Raw genomic sequence first — 23,061 nt, forward strand, 5'->3', positions numbered from 1 at the left:
AAAAAAAATGTATTTTAATAGTGTTTTCTGCTTGAAGATCTGGTGGATTCTGCTCATATGTTGTCTTTCTTTCTGTCTCACTCTCCTGACTTTCTTCCCCTTCTTCATTCCTCTCATCTTCCTTTCTTTTTATTGGATGCTGCATAATGAATGTTTAGATATTTCTTTGAAGACAGTGATTGAGGGGGCTGTGTCCAGTGGGAGCTCCAGAGCGAACACGCACATAAAACCTGGAATAAATCTCTGCTTTTGCAATCTCATAAACCCCAGACTCATCTGTCAGAGAGCGAAAAAGGGCATCCGGCCTATTCTCTTCTTCCTGGTACCCCTCCTCCTCTGAGTCCTAACCCAAGTTCTACATACTCTCATGACCTTTGGCTTTGCAGATGATCTGCAGAAAATCAGCTGCATGTGTAAAGCACTTTGTTAATCTGTAAACTTTGTTCTAATCGGAAGATGAACCATTTTAGAAAACATCCAACTCATCAAGGAGTGTTGTGGAATAACATCTGAAGTTACGGTAGTTTGATTATCTGTAGTGATTAACTAGGCTGTCAGACCTGGCAGACTGCTAGTGCCAAGTCATATTGCTTGCTGCCAAGTAGCTGATTAGCTAAATATTAAATCAGCTGAAACAGAGCAAAGTTATGACGCTCACTTTTTTTTTTACTGTGCAGCATCAGTGCACTGAAAACAGACAGTATTTTTTGAGAATTCTTATGTGTGTGTGTGTAGGTTCTGTGGAGATTGCCTTCAGCCGTGTCTGCAGGTGACGTCTCCCCTCTGTCCCCTGTGCCGTATGCCCTTCGACCCCAAGAAAGTGGACAAATCGTCCAGTGTGGAGAAACAGCTCTCCTCTTATAAAGCACCATGTAGAGGATGCAGCAAAAAAGTGAGTTCCTTCTAACACACACACACACACACACACACACACACACACACACACACACACACACACACACACACACACACAAATGCTTACGGTTTTGCACTGCTCTTTTCAAACACTTAGAAATTACTCTAACGTAATAAAGTGAGTTCCTTTTAACATGCACACACACACACACACACACACACACACACACACACACACACACACACACACTCTAAACCCTTATGTTTGACCAGGAGATTCGTTTTTCTTTACTATTTGGAATGTACACCTCACGTTTCTTTTAAAATTCACTTTTTACTTTGAAACCTTTTCAATGTTAAGTATTTTTTTTAATGTTCTTATACTTTGTAACTTTGTAACTAAAAGGCAATTTTCTTTCTTTCAACCCCTACATGCAGAACATTCTAGAACAGTCTAGATCCTGTGAACCTTTTCTAAGCATCACTTATATTAAATGTAATTGGATCATCCATGTGTAGGATTACAATGAGTAAAAGTTAAAAAATTATAAAAAAGAAAATAATAATTCATAAACAAAAATCATTAACATTCAGGTCTAAAATATTTAATGTTGGGGTCCAAAAGATAGAAAAAAATTTTTTTCAAACAAAATATACATATATAATACAATAGACATATTATATTAATATAAATAATTAAAAAACTTAAAAGAATTCTTATTTAAGAATTGTTGTTCATTGTGGGCTGGGAAATTTTTTAAAATATATTTTACTCTAAAGTGACTCAGATGTGGGCAGTATCTAATAAAGGGTTAAATCCCTTTCTGTTTAGTAAAATCCTTTTATATTAAGTCTAATTACATATGTAATTCAAATTACTTCTATGAATCCCAGATAACCACCGAGTAGAGGGTGAACTATATTTTATTTTTTCCCCTTGATTTTCTGTTTAATATTCCTGTATTATCCTCAGTTCTCTCTGCGAACTATTTTAACTCTTATATTAACTCTATCTTTTTTTTCTTTATTGAACGCTAGATCACACTGGTCAAAATGAGGTCACACATCTCATCTTGCACAAAGGTGCAGGAACAGATGGCCAACTGCCCAAAGTTCATGCCTGTGGTTCCCACATCACAGCCCATACCCAGGTAAGAGCAATACAGGTACACACTTTGTATTGGAGTGTGTGTTCTGTCTCCATGTGCCTCTAAAACTGCTTTAGAAAAGAGAAGAAGACTTTATGATGTCACAGACATTACAGCACAGTGAAATTGTTTCTTCATGTATCGCAATTTTGGAGGTTGTGGCCAGAGTGCAGGGTCAGACATGATACAGCACCACTGGAACAGGGAGGTTTAGGGGCCTTGTTCAAGTTGTGGCAGCTTGGCAGTTTTGGGGCTTGAACTCCAAACAACCCAGAGCTTTAACCACTTAAACCACAACTGCTCCTACACTGCTTTGCACTGAGAGGAGAGGGAGCTCGGCCCCAGAGCCCTAGTGCTGCAGATAAACATCACTGTTGTGAAGCAACAATGTCAGATTTGTATAACCTCAGTAACCTTGCAACTACTTTCGACGTCTGCGTATCTGCTGAAAAGTTTGTACACCACTTTTCCTGTGACACTCTAACGTGTGCCAAAGACAGCATTACAACACATGGGGTAGAATCTGGATAAAATGGGCCTCTAATAACCACTTAATGGAAATCCTGTGCATTTTCATTTCCAGGATTTTGTCTCCAATTTGGTCTTTCACACTACGTAACTCTCTCAATCAGACAATTTTGCTGTCTCGACTCCTGGCTACGGCAGCACTCGGATTTGACTTTGTTGTTCCCTGGGTAATAGGGCCAATAGTTTTGTGTTCTACCACTCTGGAGCCTTGTGTGTTAACTTTGATCAAGTAACTGGGAAAAACAAAGAGAAAAGGGGTAATTAGGTTTTCTGTCTGGATGTAGTAAGTGGACAATGCAATCACTAACAGACTGCCCACAGCGTTGAAGCTCCTGGAGCTTCACACACAACTCATTTTAGCATAAGACTATAAATTCACACTCAGACGCCCACTGCATCTATTATTGTACCTTGACAGTGCAATTTAAAGCTCTGAGTAGTGCAGCTTCATGCTTAAAACTGTTCTTTTGATACTTATCTATACTGTTGATCGTATAATCCCTATAAGTGATTCAATATTTCAATGTGAAGAGTGATTTCCTGCTGAAAACCTTTCACATTTTAATCATGTATCCTCTAAGTCAGGAATTTTTAAGCAAAGTTCGACAGTGTTATTAAGCAATAGTTTGTATTTTATGGCAACACTGAATTGCTTTGACTGTGGCTGAATGTTACAGCCAGATATTATCATGAACATTCTCAGCATGATATACTACTGAAAGTTGGCTTTTTAGGGTAAGGATGGTTGTAATTGGCCTGCTACCTTCAAATGTTTGTATGCTGTACCTTTATTTAAAGGACAATAATTGTATAGGAACAGTTTGAACTGCAGTGTCTTGCATTAGCATTTACTCTACTTGAAATTTTCAGTACCATATTGTAACACTAGAAGACAGACAGACAGACAGACTATTCATCCCAGTGGGAAATTCCCAGATTCCAGCAGCATCCACAAACCTAAGCAATAAGGCATACAAAAAATGTTGAAATCAACTAATTTGGAATTTTACTATTTGATTTGCATAATATCTCAATCCACGATATTTTCTTCTACACATAGGTTTAATTATGCATTTTGGTTGCATACGTATGCACTGTGCTGAATCAATACATGGCCAAATACATTTTCTTCTAGGACTGTCCAGTATTTAACTCTAAATGCATGATGCTACCACCACCATGCTTCATTGTGGAGGCGGTGTTCTCAGGGATAGCACTGCTGAGGTTCTACTAAATGTAGAAATAATTAAACAGTTCAGCGTTTATCTCTTCAGAACAGTGACGTGTATATGAGTAGCCATGATGACAGGGAGACCTAAGTGAAGCCAAAATGTCTCTGAGGCCCTCTAGTGGCTTATTTTAACCCTGTATATTCCCATGTTACTCAGAGGCAGATCAGAGACAGCATTCATCGTAAGTTAAAATATTGAGGAAGGTATTAAATTCAGCTGAACTTGTAGTAAACACTATTCCAAAAATCATTGTAATGGTTATGCTCAATGCTTGTGCAAAGGCTCTGACTTTTTCTGACTGTTTGCATGTCTCCTATAAACAGCTCTCTTCCCCATGTAGTTTTATCTTTTTTAATAACAAACGCAGTCTTTACAGGTGAAACCTAGCACTCAAAACCAACCATAGAGTTTCATAGATATTAATTGCTTAAAACAATCAATCTAACAGGACAAACCTGGGCAGCAAGGAACACCAGTCACGTGTATTTTTGGAAAAATATGTGGGTTAAAACAAAAGGTGCCTTGTTCTAGGAGTCTAGGATTCTCAAATCGTGTCACATTCATTACTGATCTCAGTCCCAATTGTCTTGCATTCGGTGTATAGTAAAGACAAAACAGCTGGCCTCTCAATACTTTTGGAGGAGACTCTAGAGTCATTGCTTTATACCAATAAACATTTTCCCAAGTTTGCTGTGTCATCATGTCGTTTGCCAAGCTCAGGATAAGATTTCACACATGTTTTGTACATGTCCCTCCTCCATGAGCCCAGCTGACTGTCCGGCTTCTTCCATCTGAGCTGTGGATTTCTCCAGCTCCTTCAGAGTTACTCTTGACTACTTCTCTGACTAATGCCTTACTTACCTGCTCAATGCCTTTTGGAGCACAATCTCTTCTACACAATCATAACTGTGCCATATTCTTAATATTTTTTAATATTTAATAATGCACCATAGAACCTTCAATGCTTGGGATATTTACATTTATTTAATAAAGTTTTAAATAAATAAATAAAAAAGTCTGGTTTAATAAAAAAAAAAAAAAAGGTAATTTAACTTCTCTTTCGTTCCTCCATAACAGCTAAATAACAGTGGTTATTTTTCACATATCCTGAAATATAACCTAAATATATGCTTCTTTTTCCTATTTCCTGTGTTGCTTATTAAATGTATTATTTTTAACCTACCCTCACCAACCTTCACATTGTGTAGGGGGGAATAAATGGATGGGATTGTTTTGCCTCCTGACAAACTCAACTGTTGTTTTTTATTATTTAATGAAAATAGAACAAAAGTGTTTTCAGTCATTTTTTGCCAGGGAGATTGCTGATGCGTATGTTTTTAGACGTTGCTAATATGCAGTTGTTTTTAGCTGAAATGATGCTTGGTTCTTGGTGCTTTTTTGATTAAGAGCTTTTCGCTTATCCACGTAAACGTCACATTAAGAGTGTGTTATAAAGATGAGGTCCATTATGGATCTGCTACTAACTTTATTATTATTTCTCATATGCTAGACGTGAGAGAAACTTTGTGTCTTTTGGTGATGATGAGCGTGATTTAATCAAGCGAGTTAAAACAGCAGCAACAATTTTTCGCTTTGGTTGTGTTGTGCTAAGCTGAATTTTCTGTGGTGGTAATCACACAGAGACCTACTCTCACTTTCTTTCCAGATGGAGGAAGTGTTTTTTTTTTATCTAGGTCTGGGAACTGTTGAAATAAAAGCTGACATTTTTTCCTTGCTTGCAGCAATATTCCAAACCGATCCACATTTGTGTGCCCGTATTGTGGAGCTCGAAATCTGGACCAACAAGAGTTGGTTAAACACTGTATGGAAAACCACCGCAACGACCCCAACAAAGTGGTGAGTGTTAGTACATCCCTGGTCTTCTAAGTCAGCTGCGGATAAAGCCTCCTTCACCGTCTGTACCACAAATGTATCACATTTACTCAAAGCAAATTACAAGAGACAAATTCTAATCTCAACAAAGCACAGAGCTGTTTAACATGTTATAATAAGTACAAGTCAGAGATTCAGGTTTCCATCCTGCTGTGAGAGGGTTTTATATGAGTCCCAGCAGGGTAATCCAGCCACCCTGTGTGACTAGAGGTAACACTCATCTGTAAGTGTGTGTGTGTGTGTGTGTGTGTGTGTGTGTGTGTGTGTGTGTGTGTGTGTGTGTGTGTTATTTGATTGGCTGATTCTGTCCCCAGGTGTGTCCCGTGTGTTCAGCCATGCCCTGGGGTGACCCCAGCTACAAGAGCTCCAACTTCTTGCAGCACCTCCTGCACCGGCACAAGTTTTCCTATGACACATTTGTGGTGAGCACTGAAGCGCGCACACACACACACACACACACACACACACACACACACACACACACACACACACACAGTACTACAGATTTTTGATTTGCAGTTTGATTGACAGGTATGACTTGGTATACTCCTACTATATTGCTTGTTTTTCTTTGCTCATTGTGTGCTTGTGTGTGTTTGTGTGTGTGCACTGTACACAGGACTACAGCATTGATGAGGAGGCCGCACTGCAGGCAGCACTGGCCCTCTCTCTCTCTGAGAATTAAGAGTTCATCCAAGTAGCCTTCACTTTTCACCACCTCCAACCACCATAATCAATCACCATCACTCAGCCCAACCGCTTTATCCAATCAGTTGTCTCTCTAACTCCTTCATGCTGCAGACAGGAACATAAAGGAGTGTCATTTCCATCCTAGTTTTTCCCACTCCACACTTCACCAGGTAGCTGCACGGCTGGTTCTGCACCTGGTGTTACAGACACAAGACCACCACACTTTTCTGCCCACAATTCCACGCTTCCTTCACTGATGGAGGTGGAGCACACAATCATTTATAACTGCTGCAATCAATAACAACAGCATTCTTGGTGTATCTCGTATCTATGGTGAATAACACTGCAAGCTTCGATCGACATTCGAGAGGGAAAGAACGAAACTGCATTTCACCATCAGATTTTTTTCCATCAGTTCTGTTTTTCTCTCTCTTTCTCTCTTCTTCAAACATGGACAGATGGCAGAGTAAGTAGGAAAAGCCATCATACAGACCACAGTGGAATGTATGAGAGCATTATTTCAGGCTTGAATGATGAAAGTCCTTGTGTCTACCCCATTATTGCCATGGTGACTGTGTAAATGATGGACACCTCAGAAACAGAGTCTCCTGTTGGGTAAATATGAGAGAGAGCAAGAAAGAGAGAGAGAGAGAGAGAGCTCCATTACTTTACTGTAAGCAGAAGGAAGCTGAGATGAATGATGATAGTACCTACCTTGTGGGAATGACTCAGCTTTAGGCAATACTCATACAGCAGAGAGAAATGATCCAGTGTTCACACCATCACTGCTATCACGACTTGACCATCGCTAAAAACATCCCCTTTATTTCTATTTCTTTTTCTTTCTTTTTTTTATTTTGTAAGTGAACACTCACGATTTTCTACATGACAGAAGTCTAGTTCTAATGTTCTTTTATAGTTCTCTGATGGGATGCTAGTACTGCTTTTATTTTCACCCTGTTCTTTAATGGTTTACCTTGCTAAAATAATATTTTTTACAAAGCATCAGATCAGAAGAATATCTATTTTTGGAAAAATGTTTCCTTTAAAATCAGCTAATACTGAGAAAGTGGAAAGTGAAACTTGTGCCGACTCGTTTGAACTTCTTCATATATATATATATATATATATATATATATATATATATATATATATATATATATATATATATATATATATATATATATAGGAGGTTGGGGAATAGATCACAAAGCTTGACCACTAGGTGGCGCCATGTGTTAGTTCCATGGGAAGGCTGGTGGCATGAACCATAGTCATTCTGACCCCAGTTTCATGCCACACTTGGATGATGTTGTGTAGTAGATTTCATGCCCAAGGTTTCTGACTAGCAGAGAGTCATCATGTGGCTCTGGATATCAGACTGAGATACAATATATTGTATGAGTATGTTACTCTCATAATGATGGATATTATGTTGAATTGAGTGAGGCAGCGAGGTATTGTCTATGGCAGTTCTGACATTCACTCCTTCAGCAGATGGAAGCAGACCGTAATCCAAACACAGTGCAGTTGATGGTTAAAAGACTCAATTCAGAAGCCCAGCTGTGGCTCACTTTGCTTTGAACGTTTTTTGGTAAGCTACCACTTTCCCATACTGCTTCTATGGGGAAAGACAAATTAAAAACTGCCTGAAGGCAAATTTGCTTAAAAAATAGTTCAACTGAAATGAACGACACCGTTTTCTCAGACTGTCAGTGAAGCTAACATGGGCACGGAAGAAAAAAATCTGTCACTGGCAGTCGCTGTGTCTCATCAGATTTTTTTGTCTTATATCTGTAATATATTTCATTTACTTTTGATTGTTCAAACCTTTTATCCTGAGCGTTCATCACAATCATTTTGTATTGTTTGTATCTTTTGATAGTGAAGATCTGAAATCAGGTTTTTTTCCTTGACTATTTTGGCAGCCTGGCTGCATGCAGAGAGAATAAGAGTGACTCACTGAGAAGGTGACGCCAAACACTGGCAGTGAACGCCGGGTGACGAGATTCAGTTTTAGATTTGATTTCTTACAAACACTTTCCCATCATTATGTGCATAATCATGGTTATTTTCTTTTGTAAAGTTTCTTTAAAAAAAAAAAAGGAAACGCTTGATTAGATGATTCTCCTTGATGTCTCCTTGTCCTCCATCTTGTGTGTCAATTACTCCTAATGTGTGTAATATGAAGTTGTGCAACAAAACACATGGGAAAAATACGCCTGTCTTCATGTGCTGGAGTCTTTGTATAAGCAGAACTGCTTTTAAGAGGCGGTTTAACGGAAAGAATTGAAACTTGTACATTTTAATAGTCAGATTGTGAGTGTTTACCTCGTTATTGTCGCTGGGTTTAAACCCTGATTCATGTGAAATCATCGTAACAGATCCAGCAAAGTTAAAATGTTGCACTGGTTCTAATCACTAGGGATTTTATCCTAGTATTATGATTTGCCTTTGTACTGTAAAGTAGGCATGTGCCGATCAATATACTGTAGTGTAGTTGCGGGAGCACTTTAAATAAATAGGAAATCTTGTCACTGCTCATGTGTTCTGTATGAAAGGAAACTCCTGAAGTAGGAAGCAGTTTAAAGCAGCATTTACACACTTGAGAGAATGTTTCCTTAGTGGTCATGATGCTAAAGTGTTTAGTGACAGAAAAAGCAGTGAGCATTAATATAGATGCTGTTACATTTGCAGAATATCTCATTCATGCAGAATAAATGTGCCCCGAATGACGTAACTATGCTTGCTCCGAAAGTTTGGAAAATGTTGGAAAATATCTGCAATGCTGCAATAAATCAACCTGATTACGACTGCATGACTTGTATAGAAGTAACGTGGATATAATAAGTCAACACACCCCTGTTAAAACTGCAAAATAAGGATGATATGGCTACAAAAATAAAATCGAGTGAAAAAACAAATGTGGAAACAAAAGAAAAAAAAATTGCAAAAGTATGCACACTCTTAAAATAAGGCATGTGACTGTGCTCAGTATTAACAATAACTTTAATTAAAGTGATGACTTAAATATCGTTCAGCTACTAATTAATAAACTGATTCTGATTGAAACCAGATAGACATTCTTGACATTATGTTGTCTTCATCTGAATGCTGAAGCCATGGTCTGCGCTTAAATAGAGCATGTACGGGATCTCCTTATAGAAAGGTATCGACCAGGACTGGGGTCCATTGAACTGATGGGGCTCTACAGAAACATCACCCAGAACAAGACATCCCTCGAAAACAGGTGAAATAACAAGCAGAAAACATGCTAAACGACTTACAACAACATTAAAGGAGTAATGGTCACTCTCTTAGTGTGGCAGGAGTCTCGTCTATTTTTTTTACATGTCTGGGTTATGAGTAGATGGAAGCTCTAACTGCTGGGGGAAAAAACATTTAACTGTCTAATGAGACCAAAGTAGAACTTTATGGCCATCATTCTAAAAGATTTGTTTAGCACAAAAACAAAAGAATGCCACAGTGAAGCATGGTGGTGTCAGCATCATACTAATGGTCTGCTTCTTTTCAGCTAGGACTGGTGCATCGGCCAAGATAAAGGAAATCATCTATTTTATCACAAAATCTGCAGGTCTCTTTTAGACAGTTTAAGAAAAATGTACAGGGCATTTTTAAAAAGAAAGAGAGGAATATAATGGACAGATTCAGATGTGCTATGTTGGTATTACAAGATGCTTTAACAAAGAATTAGTTATGGGGTGTGTATACTTATGTAACCAGCTTGCTGGGTTTTTTTTTTGTTTGTTTGTTTGTTTGTTTGCTTTTTTCTCTCTGACCAACACACATCCCTTTCCTTTTTTCTTTTCCATCATAAAGCCCTACCACTGTTGCACGGGTGTGTGGACGTCCATCGATAAGCTAGTAAGCTTTAATTTAGTCACGTTTATAATCTTTCTATAATACAGTAAGAGGTTATGGGAAGTGGTGAAGCAGTTATGGGAATGAAAACATCACATCGGCACATGCCTACTGCCAAGTGTACTTTGTAACGGTCACAAAAGATTACATTTTGGAGAATGATATTTTTTGTGACATTTCTAGATGACGAATAATGGCTAATAATAATAATAATAATAATAATAATGCCAACAACAGCAGCTGTATTTGGTGTATCTGTGTTCAGTAATGTGTTTCTTTGGCTTTTTAAGGGTGTTAATAAGGATTGTAAGGCTTTTTAAAGCTGCAGGTGGTCTGACTGTTGTATGAGATGTATCATGATCTCATAATTAAACACAGAGAAAAGAGAGTATCTGGACTGAAAATGTCAGAAAACCTCGGACGTTTCTTTCGCTGTTCAAACTCAGCAACGACCTGCGACTGCGTCAACCATTTCCCTGAATTTTTTTACTTATTTACTATCAATGCTATTTTCTAAGTGTTTGTAATATACCACATGCAAATAATCTTCATGTTCACTGCTGTAGCATAACACGTAGGTTTTTAAACTTTTTTATATATGGCATTTTTTTCTTCCCCACTGGCTCCCTTTGAGAACGATACAAAGCGGATCATTTCCATACGTGTGCGTCTCCCGCATTGTGGGCCCAAGCATGAGCTGGAGAAATGAATCACTCAGCATCTCAATGTGGGGCTCGACGTGGAGAAATAAGGACTATGTGGATTCTTATGGATCTATGAGGAAAAATGGCTTCTTGCTCAGCAGAGACTCATTGTTTTCCTGTAGCTGTTAGTAGGAGCTTGCTTGCGGAGACAAACAGAAGGACATCTCACAACTTGGCAGATCCATCACTGATCCAGTGACTGCAAGCTGTGCCTGTGTTCCCGGGTGTGTATACGGGTGTGCGCGTGAGCTGTCTCAATGGAAATATGCATTCATGACATAATAATGATAACAGTAATAATGATGATGCTAACACCAGTGTGGAGTTTTGAAGCTGTAATGCTGTTTGAGGTTTAATAGTTTACTTATATGATGTATTTGTAGCAGTTTTTCCCCCCCTCAATAAAACCACAGACCCATCTTACTTTCACTTGGTGGTTTGATTAAAGTCTGAGTTAATACATGAGAGACGGTCATCTACAGCGCTAATCTTGCTAATTGTGAAACTGTCTCAATAGACTCTAAGCTAATGTGTGTTTTTCATTACATCAATTATAACTTTGAGAAAAGAGATTAGATAGTATTATAAGAGTTATAAGAAATAGATTTTTTTGACCAGTATTAATAGCGTTATTTTCGAAACTCAGGACATGATCCCAAGCTAAAAAGGCCATATGGTGAAAACAAATAGCTGTGTTAGTCATGTTACTAAATAACTGAGACTGGGATCAGCTGTAAATGTCTTTTTTTTTTTGTTGTAAATCTTATTAGTAAAATATTATACAGCTCAAGGATTTTGACACAATAAACACATTTGTCTATTCATAATAAACAAATATAAAGAAGATATATAAAATTAAATCAGACCCATTTCACAATTCTTTAAACTCGGGTGAAATTTGACATAAATTTGCAGATTTGTTTATTACATAACAAAGAATTGATGTAATTGTACAATGAATCTGAAAAAGCGTTTTTATTTATTAAAATTAAGTGGGTGTATAAATGTGCCAGTGCCCATGAAGAGCAGCTGATCTGCTTGGGTTTATGAGCTGCATCTTTGCATCTATTGCACTTTCTTTGCAGACAGACAGGGGGTGCTACTGAGCATGTGCAGAGTAAAGATTTGAAAAAGAACAAAACATAGCTTTTGTTTCCCTCACCAATAAAAAAATCCCCTATAAGACTACTTATGGACTTTTTTCATGCCTGTCACTTCATAAAACCCCAAAAACTCTGAAAGCACTCACATAAGCATGATAAGTAGGTACTAGTATTAGAATTTAAACTCTTACACAGTAGCATTAAGAGCATGCATGTTAAGATGAAGATGATCTGCAGAAACAAAAACACCAAACATGGAGAAAACATCTAAAATCTATGTCTGTCTGTCTGTCTGTCTGTCTGTCTTTTGTTCCTGTTTTTCTAAATAGCTAGTGTCCGAACATCTGAACACAAAAATAAGCAAGAAAACATTCCAAAAACAAATGATTCCTACATACAGGAAAACATATAAGACTATACAAACTGCTGAGGTTTGTTAATAAATTAATTGCAGCAATTCCTGTATGCTTAAGTCAGTGATAATTGCAGAGAGTCTCTGCCCCTATTCCTGTGTATGTGTAGGGAACAAGGGATAAAGCAGAGAAGTGCATGGTTTCAGGGTGCTCGTTCTTTAGTGCGGCTTAATTACAGCTGCTGAATACGCTCCTGACAATCTACTAAAGTGGGGAGACTCTTTTGCTGAGGAGAATGGGGGGCACAGTAGCCCTGCTAGGGGCCAGGAGAGCCTGGACACAATTGCTGGTTGCCTGGGCAATAACTGGCTTTAGAGATGCTAGAGCTGGAAGCCGACAAGGGTGTCTGAGAAAATACACAACCTCCTGGGAGATCTCAGCCTGCACAGAAACATGCAGACGGTCCTGATTCCGCATGCTGGCAACATCAGGTCTGAACGTGTCCTCCAGCAGCCGCAGGTGGCAGAGGAGCTGAGTTACTGCACCGTGACACACACAGTGCGGTGCGGCAAACAAACGGCCGCAAGTGATAACCATGAAGCATGCATTAGTTTGTAAATGGGAAAGCCTGGGATTCTGTACTTTATCAAGCCAGGCCTTTGTGTTGGACATAAATTTTGTATGTGCGAGTGTGTATAGGAGAGTTTGCTGGCCCTGTAGTACATTGCAAGGATGCATACCAGTTCTTCAAGACTCCAGTGTTTATTTGCAGTAAACATGTCTATAAGATTTTATGGCCTGTTGCATTTTTATCTTCTGTACATGATTACTTCCGGAGTCTTTCACTTACTCTAAATGTAGCTGATCAACCACAATATGTTTGGTGTTTAAAGGTAACTTCTATGGTATAACTTAACGTTCTATCAATGGAAGAATCTTTATCCTTTAATTACACAGTGTCCCAAACTTCTCTGAGGTCTCCTCGACAATACTAAAAGTTGGACATCAAAGTTGACCATCACACTCATTAGTGGTTCTTCCCCAAACTTCCCCAGCTCCATGAGGACAGGGTTTGGAGATTGTAGTTTAAGATCTTGAGTGTCCTTCACAGAGTCCTGACCTCAAACCCACTAAACACCATTGGCATGAACTGGACCTCCTGACCTCACTAACGCTCTTGTAGATGAATGAGTAAACCCTCAGAGCAACACTCTAAACTCTAGTGGAAAGCCTTCTCAGATGAGTGGACACTAATGTTCAAAACACACACACACACACACACACATATATACACACACACACACACATACGAGTGTGATTGTCAGATGTCTGCAACCTTTTGGCCATGTAATATATTTACATTTTATAGCCATGAATGTGTGAATAAGAATCTGTTCACAGTTAATATATACAACATTTCGTACTGCAGACATTTTTTGCATGTCATTTATCCATTCTGAGATGATTAATAAATCCAGCCTTGATACTGAAATACATTCTTTATGCACGTTATTGGTGTCTTGTGATAGACTGGACTAGACTTTTTTAGTTTTATTTCATTTTAGTTTATTAAATGTGAATAAATTCCATCTGTGCCAGCTTTTCCTAATTTTCATTCTATTCAATTCTTTTTGTGTAAAACTCTTCAGAGGTAAGCACCTGACTGGTTTGGTTTAATTAAAGATCGCCTCTTCTTCAATACACTGACCTGAAGCACTCGCTGCACACACACACACACACACACACACACACACACACACACACACACACACACACACACACACACACACACGCTATAGGCACTTTCCACACAAGGGCTTGAAGTGTGTTACAGCATACTAAGAGGAACAGGTGGAAGAAATTCTTCTTTTTAAATGCTGAATACCTCAGCAAAAAAAAAAAAAAAGATACACAATTGAATTAGAGGGTAAACAGATCATTTTTTTTTAAAAATATGCCACTCTGTTCAAAATGGAAGAATACAAGTAGTAGTGGTAGTTGTAGTAGTAGTAGTAGTAGTAGTAGTAATAATAATAATAATAATAATAATAATAATAATAATAATAATAATAATGGAGCATTAAATAACATGTACACACACAATCTGCCTCCTTTTGCTTTGCATCCAATTATCATCAAGCTTATGAATTTCTAACTTGCATCATTTCACTTGCATGTTACGTTTTATAAAATGTTGAATGTTAAAAACCGATAATTCATTTTTTTCACCAATTTTGAAATCTATTAATTTTTGCATTGTTATTTTTTTTTACAGTACAGTTTATTGGTTTCTAAGAGTAAATACAATGTAAAATGTAACACAGATCACAATTATTAAAATACATTAACTATTACAGATGGACAGAAACTCACACAGAAAAAAAAACAACAAACTTTCAGCTCCTGTGCCAGAGTAGATGCAAGCATACATTTTTTTAGGTAATGACTCTTTGACCAAGCTCAAAAAGTGGCAAAAAAATAAGAACAAATATGTCTAAAAGTATCTACATTCCCTTTTATCGAATCCCTTTCAAACAGAAGCTTTCAGAATTAGATCTGATGAAGGTTTATTCTTAATCCAGATAAGTCAATAAGATAATAAACAGCAACTTCTGAGTCAGATTTAATTTGCCTGGTGTGAGTGAGTGTCAAACATTATTTATCAATCCTAGTATAAACTCCTAGGACTCTTACACACAGAGTACACAAATATGGTTTCTAATTTTATTTGAATTTTACTCCAGAATTGTGGACATAACATCTGTCATAACATCTAACATCTGTCCCTAATGAACAAGCCTAAGGTCAGGGTGGAAAGCAAAAACTCCCCGAGATGACATGAGGAAGAAACCTTGAGAGGAACCAGACTCAGAAGGGAACCTCATCCTCATTTGGGTGATAATGAACAGGAAATAATGTAAGTGTAAATAAATTCCTTTCTACAACAATTGAGTGGAATTAAGCATCCAAGAGCTCCTGAGGAACTACTGTAATAGGTCAGCATAATTTCTAAGAATATGTCACAAAGCAGCTGAATAAAAATATAGAAGTTTTAAATTTATTCCTAACGAGCAAGCCAGAGACAAAGGCTCTTATATACACTTAATTATTAAGAATGTATAGTGTGCAGCGTAGACAATGAACCAATAACCATTGCTGCGTTATTGTGTATTGTGTGCTCCTAATCTTTATTCTCTGATGTTTCCCCCCACTGAATAATGAACTAAAAACAGTGAATTGCACTTTTTATGTCTGGTTCAGATATACCTTTAATGAGTATTGATTAAGTAGCAAAAAGGAATAATACAAAAAATATGTATGTTTAACGTCATATTCACCTTGTCCCACTAGAGGGTGGTGCAACATTCTCACTGACCCACACACCCCTGGATGTAACCATGCTTTAAAGTTTAAACAATCAAAGGATTCATGTGAAATGACACTGGCATAATGTCAGGGATGGATAATTATTTTTTTATTCTGATTAAAGCGTATTAAACATGCTCAACAAAGCGTAATACTTTACTTCTATTCATGATACTGTAAAAATGTCCTAGAACTCAGTGCTGAGTGATAGAAGCTGAGATTTACGCTTCAAGGGAAAGTGAGCTGAGTGTTTGATGAGCCAGGTCAACACTACAGGCGCCTACTCCGGAGCGGTGCCGCTGTTTGACCTTTGGGGTTATAGGCCGCGCCATGGAAAGCAAAGTGCAGGCAGCAGGCTGAAGCCAGGCAGCTATGGAAAACAGATTTCACAAAGTAAGGTGGAAAAACAGGGTGGGGTGGATGGAACTGGAACTGGCCCTGAAATGTTAGCACGCTGCACCTGTTCAGAGGCTTTTTTCCACAACAAGTGGACAGATATAAGCAGCAGACCCCCTTCCCCTTCCTCACCCCTGGTGGCATGGTTTGGGTAACAAGTGCAATGCATTGCGTTCATGAAGTGTGTGTCAGCAAGCTGCCGAGCTCGATATTTATACGGAGCCAGCACTCACTGTGGAAAATATTCCACCAGCTCCAAGGACAACCACCGAAATATCCCCCTTAGGTCGTTTAGCATCCGCCGGGTGGCCTAAATATAGACCAACTTTGTCTTCACTGGGCTAAAAGTGGCAACTGGATCGTAATAGTTTGCCACGACGCAATGGAGATGCAATGGTTCTCTTATTATAAATACACCACTCTGTATTTATAGACTGACAAGACTGTATTAATATCCCAGAAATGGCACTGGATATCTTATGAAGCCCATTGATTATTTCTGTACATCTCATGTCTCATCACATGCTTTGGTATCCTTGTCCTGTGATAATCTTTTTTTAAGATTAATTATAAGTTCACTGGTAGAAAATAAAATCAGTATTGAGCTACAAGCTAATCAGAATCTTGAACATAATGCTAAGAAATGTTTTTAGCGGTAACTCACTTTATTCTGCTTTTCCATTGCCATTGTTCTTTATTTGTGTTTTTTAATGTGTCATTGTTTCAGAAAACACAAAATCCCAACTTTACTTTGAACTGGTTGAGGTGAGATTGGTAGAGATTTGAGATCAGGAAGATTTCTACTATATTTTTTCATTAGATACACTCGTTTACAATAAACATTCGTCACTTACAATAAACCATATTATAAACCTTCATGCCAACTGGATTAAACCGTAATCCTTATTCTGATAAGTGTCCACTGTCATCAGACTGATGTTTATTTATTTGATTTATTTTATTTTTAATAATAAAGATCTGTTCTGTGTCACCTTAATGATTATTGATTTTTAATTTTGGCAGTTATCATTATGTCCTATGAATACTACTATTAAGTTGAGGTGTAGCATTTTTAACAGCAGATATTGGCTGATATTTAGATGTAGACATTGCTCACTAAGTGTCCTGGGATGAGCACAGCATGTCTTGATGAAGAAAGCAGCAGTCATTAGGCATAAATCTACATTTTGATTTGACCAGATGACAAAAGGCCTAATAATTAGGATCAAGTGTTTTTTCCCCACCTTTTCCATGTCTTACCTTTCCATCTCTCAAACCACAAGATGATCTATGTGAGGAATTAGCTACTACATTATGCCTGCTGCTGAGATATTTATAACATTTTATATAACAGTATTAGTACAACAGCTCTGCAGAACTCTCTCCAGAATTCTTCTCTATCACATTCATTCATTTTCTGTACCGCTTACCCTTACACAGGGTCACAAGCAACCTGGAGTCAACCCCAGAATACCATTGTGCACTCTCACACCCATTCACACACTATAGTCAATTTAGAGATATTAATCTACCTACAACTCATGTCTTTGAACTAGTGGAGGAAACTGGAGTATCCTGAGAAAGCACATGAACCACAGAGCATTTGTTCAACATTACAAATTACTGTACTTTTTTTTTGGAAGAAAGTACATTTGGACAGATCCCTGATGATCATACTGTCATTAAAAAAACTCTTTCCAGTAAGTAGTGAACTCAGTGAACTCAGTGGCCTTGAGGACAAACTCTAACCAATAGAAATAACAATGTAGAAATGACAATGTGAGATAGTCTGAGAGATGTTTTGGGTGCTCTAAGTTTAAAGATGGAAGAAACAGTCAGCAATAAATGCTCCAGGATTGTTATCTAAAGTAAAAAAAGCACAGATGTCCACAATGGAATCAGAGGCCACTAACTGACTCGCCTCAGTGGAAACTGAGTTCCACTCCTCTGTGCCAGAGCAAGTGAGAGATGGAAGTCCCAAGTGCTGCTCCTGCATTGCTCTTGTTCAGAAATAGCCTTCCAGCCTCTATTTTTGACTCAGCGTGGAGTTTGGGGTGAGGGTTCATGCCTGTCTCAGGCTGACTATTGCATATTTTTAGGCCTATTTCACTCTTTTGTGAAGTCACAGTGGCTATAGATAGGAGCCTAGGACATCAGCTGATGCAAAAATATCAGAGCTCAGTGATGGGAGATCATGAGCATATCCAGTAGTGCTCATGTTTAACGCATTCTTCAGCTTCAAACTCAAACTCAGCGGCCAGGTGGCAGCAACCTCACTCATAAAAGGACGTGTATACGTGACACTGCAGGCACCAGTAAGACAGATTCCTGGGTTGATCCTGTCTGGCCACCAGATCACAGGTGATGGAGTCTCACTGAGTTCTAGCTGGAATTTAGAAGAATGCCGTTGGTGTAAGTTCAGAGTCTCAGAGGTGAAGGATGCTCCAGGCAGGGTTTGCCAAGGAATCTGGCTGGCTGGTGCCTGCAGTATCACAGCTCTAGTAAAATTGCAGGGAGCCTCGCAGACGGAGCCTGACCCCTAACCCCAGGTCTCTGACCCCCCAGACCTGTCTTTTTGTGCACAATGCTAACCCTTTAAAGGATATGAGCTGCTCAAACATACAGACTTATGGCTCTTCAGATGGTACTTTGAAAAGTTAAGGATTCTTCGCTTTCTTAAAACTTGGCTCAGTTATAGGATTTTACTCAGTTTATAGGATTCAGCTGAAAAACATGGAAATGTTCTTAGATAAGACGTTAAGCACTTAAACTAGAACACAGCCATCCAATGTGTGTGATCTTAAGCTGAGGTGTTTTACACAATGACCTGCAAAAACAAAAAAAAAAGATAATTACTGGTGTTACATTTTCTGGCACTCGAAAAACTCATATAAACAAATTGGAACGAAAACAATTCTCATTTCACTCACCCACTCATTTTCTACCGCTTATCCGAAATTCTCTTGTCACCGGGAGCCTGTGCATATCTCAGGCGTCATCAGGCATCAAGGCAGGATACACCCTGGACGGAGTGCTAAGCCACCGTGCCCCCCTATTCCCATTTCTAGAAAATGTAACTTTATTTGTATAATAATAGTAACAACAGACATTGCACAAAGCGGCCTTATATATGAAATATATAAATTCAGGATTGCATTTTTATTCCTAACAACCAAGCCAGAGGTGATGATGATGAGCACAAAAGAGACAAGAGCAAGATTTTTTCCTGACTCAAGACTGAAGCTGTCCACATCTGGATGACACCAGATAGTATGATTAGAAAGCACTTCCCTTCTATAACTGTTTACTATATGGTCATTAAATGCAGTTATCACCTGTTCACTGATGGAGACTGGACTGCAAAGCCACCTTCAAGTGTTACCATCATGTACAGTGATCCTAGGATCTGATTTACATAACATACATTTCTATTTAATTTCTATTTAATGTTTATGTTAGAAATTAGTGACTTTTGATCAGTCGATCATGAATTACTGTAGAAATATGAGGTGATAAACACTAGACAAAACACGGAATGAGACAAAACACGGAATGAGACAAAACACGGAATGAGACAAAACACAGAATGAGACAAAAGTTTGGCATGAATCGCATAAAAGTTTCACATGTCAGAAAATGCACACTATGCACTATTATTGCCATAATTAAAACATAAAAAAACAGACCCGTAACGAACCTGAATACCTAAATCCATATAATACAAACTAATGGAATATTGGTTTTATTTTACATTTTCTTCAGTAGTGTATTGTAATTTTCACCTCCACAATTAATGATTATTAAAGTTAAGTTAAAGGAAAGAATAGCAGCATTGTGCCTCTTTTTTATGTACAAAAACAGTTGGAGACACTTGGTCTGATACAGACCGTTAAAACCTGTTTATTATACAAACTATTTATTAATAAACGACTAATAAACCTGTTATGTATAATACTGTGCATTATTTAATGAGTGGCAACAGTCAACAATCATTTGTCACTTTTGTTGAAAAGTTCTTTTTTATATGATGATTTTTATTTTATGTATTCATTTATTTATTTATTTGTATGGGGGGGATAATAATAATAATAATAATAATAATAATAATAATAATAATAATAATAATAATAATAATAATAATAATAATAATAATAAAAATTATTAATTATCATTATTTAGTAAACCATAGAGTATTTATGGATATTCAATAATTGTGCCCTATATCTATTAAGAGAAAATGCTATTACTTAACAAGATTCTTGAAAATTGTGAAAAATATGAATTATTGTTTTTTTTTATACATTATATATTAATTATATTTATTATAAAACTTTTGTGTATATACATGTTATATATTTTATAATTATAATATAATTCTAGTATAATTTTGTAACTGACAGAACTGACAGTGTAAAAGGGAGGAAAATCCTAGAAATGCTACAGAAACTTTTTTAAACAGATCAGCTTGTAACTGTAGGACGAGTGTGTTTGCTGTGACAGGTGGCTGAGTCGGTCCAGCAGTGTGTGTGACTGCTGTATGTTTGTGTGTTTAACACTCGGTGGCTCCGCTGCTCTGTCTGTATGAACTAAATTAGTCGGCTCAGTGGCTCCAACCTGCATTTCAGCCATGACTGACATTCTGCAGGAGAAAAGGGCATTTCTGTTAGGAGTGAGTGACACCTCCATCTCTCTAGATCTCTGTCTTTCCTTATTCCTCTTTTTCTCTTTCTTCTCTAATGTCTGTTTTGTTTGCACTTTTTCTTTATGTTGATCTTTCTTTGTGTCTTTGCCTTGCTTTGTTGTGTCTTTTGTCTTTTTTCTTGGTCTTTTTCTTTCTTTTCTTTTCATCTTTTTAAAATGATCTTTCTGTCCATCTCTCTCTTTCACTATTTTTGATCACCCATCTCTCTGTCTCTCTCTCTGTCTCTCTCTCTGTCTCTCTCTCTCTGTCTCTGTCTCTGTCTCTGTCTCTGTCTCTGTCTCTCTCTCTCTCTCTCTCTCTCTCTCTCTCTCTCTCTCTCTCTCTCTCTCTCTCTCTCTCTCTCTCTCTCTCCCCCTTCTTCTCTTCTCTCTCTGACCCTCAAACCCCCTCGGCCCTGGCACAGAGCCACTTCAGCATGCAGTTGGCCCACATCCACCTGCCAATAAACACTCATATATATGAGGAATTTTCCATGCTCCATTACTAATGGGAAGCATTGTGGGGTTTTATTTAGACTTGTAAAATTCTCCCTGTGCACAGCTGTCCTCCAAATAGACATATTAATTAGCAATAGAAAAAAGAGAGCTGTAAAGTACAGCCCTGGTTAATGGCAAGTGGGGTCACACGGACCTGACTCTTCTGTCTATTGTGCTGTGGTGTTTGAATGAAGAAATGATGTGTTCAGCGCCTCAACAACAAGCAGCTTAAATCTCTTAATTAGAGCTGAAACAACAGCTGGAAAATTCACAGCATAACAATCCAAGTCAATAAAACAGTATTCTGTTCTCTGTATAATACAGTAAAACTTTTTTGGAAATATTTATTGGATTGAAGTTCGTGGACTCCTGAACTTCACACCCTTTTGCAGTTCATCTTTAAACCAAACTGTCTAAGATGACACTGTATGCTATAGAATTAGTATTTCCCTTCAAGAGGCCGGAACCTATTCCAGCATAGCAATATATCCTGTGCACAAAGCTTGCTCCATGAAGACCTGAAGTTCACCAAGATTGAAGTGGAAGAACTCAAGTGTCCTTGAGGAACAGCTCAATATTAATGCCCATGAATAAGGAGTAGGATTTTTCATACTCAGGACCACATACATTTGCCCATATAGTGTAGATCCTATTCCTGTTAGAGACTACCTACTGTAGAAGTATTTATTTCACCCGTACCTTAAACAGGAGAATCTCTGGATCAATAACAGAGATTAATCTTTCAATGGTTTAGAGGTGAAATCTACTCTTTAGTTATAATTGACTTGGTTTCTTGTTTTTTTAAACTAGTTTCCTCAGTTGTCCTTAACAGCCAGTGGTCATTAGAGTACACCTGTAAACCTTTCTTCTCATATTGCTAACATTTCAGTGCAAATTGTAGTTTGAGGTTTGTTTAGGTGAGTGTAACGCTACCTTCAGAGAAACACTGCTGACTTACAGTGACATGAGTGACAGCTAGAGTTGGTTAATAGATGCATTTGTGTCCAGCAATGTGACAAAGTTGAACTTAGCAGCACTTGCAGCAGCTACCTATGGGAGTGAAGACAGTAGAACACACACTGTTTCATCAAATATGATATGTTTTATATACAAACCGATCTCTAAAAGTTCTCTAATTATTTCCCTAATCTAGATCGACTTACATTTATCTCACTTATCTTACTATGGCAACCAGTAGTAGGACCGCCTACTGATGACTTCATAGGCCAATGGCTGGAGACTGTGAATGTAGCTTGAGAGTGTGAGGTATGTGAGATGTTTGCCATATGTGAGTTTCTTATATGATCTGCTAAGTCCTCAAAGGCATCTTGCAATCTGTCAGTTATTCTTTGAGCTGTACTGCATGCTGTATGGTTCTTACGGTAATTACCAACTAACAGAATGAAAATTTTGCCACGATTTCTCCAACTGGTATTTTGTTTGGTGTCATTGACAAGTTAAGATATTACCACCACATGTAAACAACACAGCCGGGTGAAAGGTTGACACCTAAAAACAAGCTCATAAACAACAAGATGACCGGAAGGACAAAACAGCTCAACAATGTCCATTTGTCATTTTGCCCCTTAAAGAACATCATACGTTGAATGGAGGAATGGAGGCTATCATGAGCATGTGTGTGGGACAGGAGAGTCAGTTGTGTCAGTTGTGATTTTCTTTTGGTATAAAGCATCAGACAAATGAAGAAAATAATTTTTATTTTAAAACCATTG

At 37.9% G+C, this 23,061-nt stretch overlaps 1 protein-coding gene across 5 annotated transcripts in view; it reads left to right on the top strand.

Moving 5' to 3' along the window:
• LOC113634210 (E3 ubiquitin-protein ligase RNF166) overlaps positions 1-11,355 on the top strand; it is a 30,050-nt gene extending 18,695 nt beyond the window's left edge. For all 5 annotated transcript variants that reach the window (XM_027133009.2, XM_027133010.2, XM_027133008.2 and 2 more), the window contains 5 exons: positions 736-892; positions 1,894-2,006; positions 5,506-5,620; positions 5,971-6,078; positions 6,276-11,355. In XM_027133009.2, the coding sequence (XP_026988810.1) occupies positions 736-892; positions 1,894-2,006; positions 5,506-5,620; positions 5,971-6,078; positions 6,276-6,341 (559 nt within the window). In that variant the 3' untranslated portion in view covers positions 6,342-11,355. The remainder of the gene's footprint in view (positions 1-735; positions 893-1,893; positions 2,007-5,505; positions 5,621-5,970; positions 6,079-6,275) is intronic.
• The last annotated feature ends 11,706 nt before the right edge of the window (positions 11,356-23,061 follow it).

The sequence above is a fragment of the Tachysurus fulvidraco genome, chromosome 1 (genome assembly GCF_022655615.1).
Source record: "Tachysurus fulvidraco isolate hzauxx_2018 chromosome 1, HZAU_PFXX_2.0, whole genome shotgun sequence".
Lineage (NCBI taxonomy): Eukaryota > Metazoa > Chordata > Actinopteri > Siluriformes > Bagridae > Tachysurus > Tachysurus fulvidraco.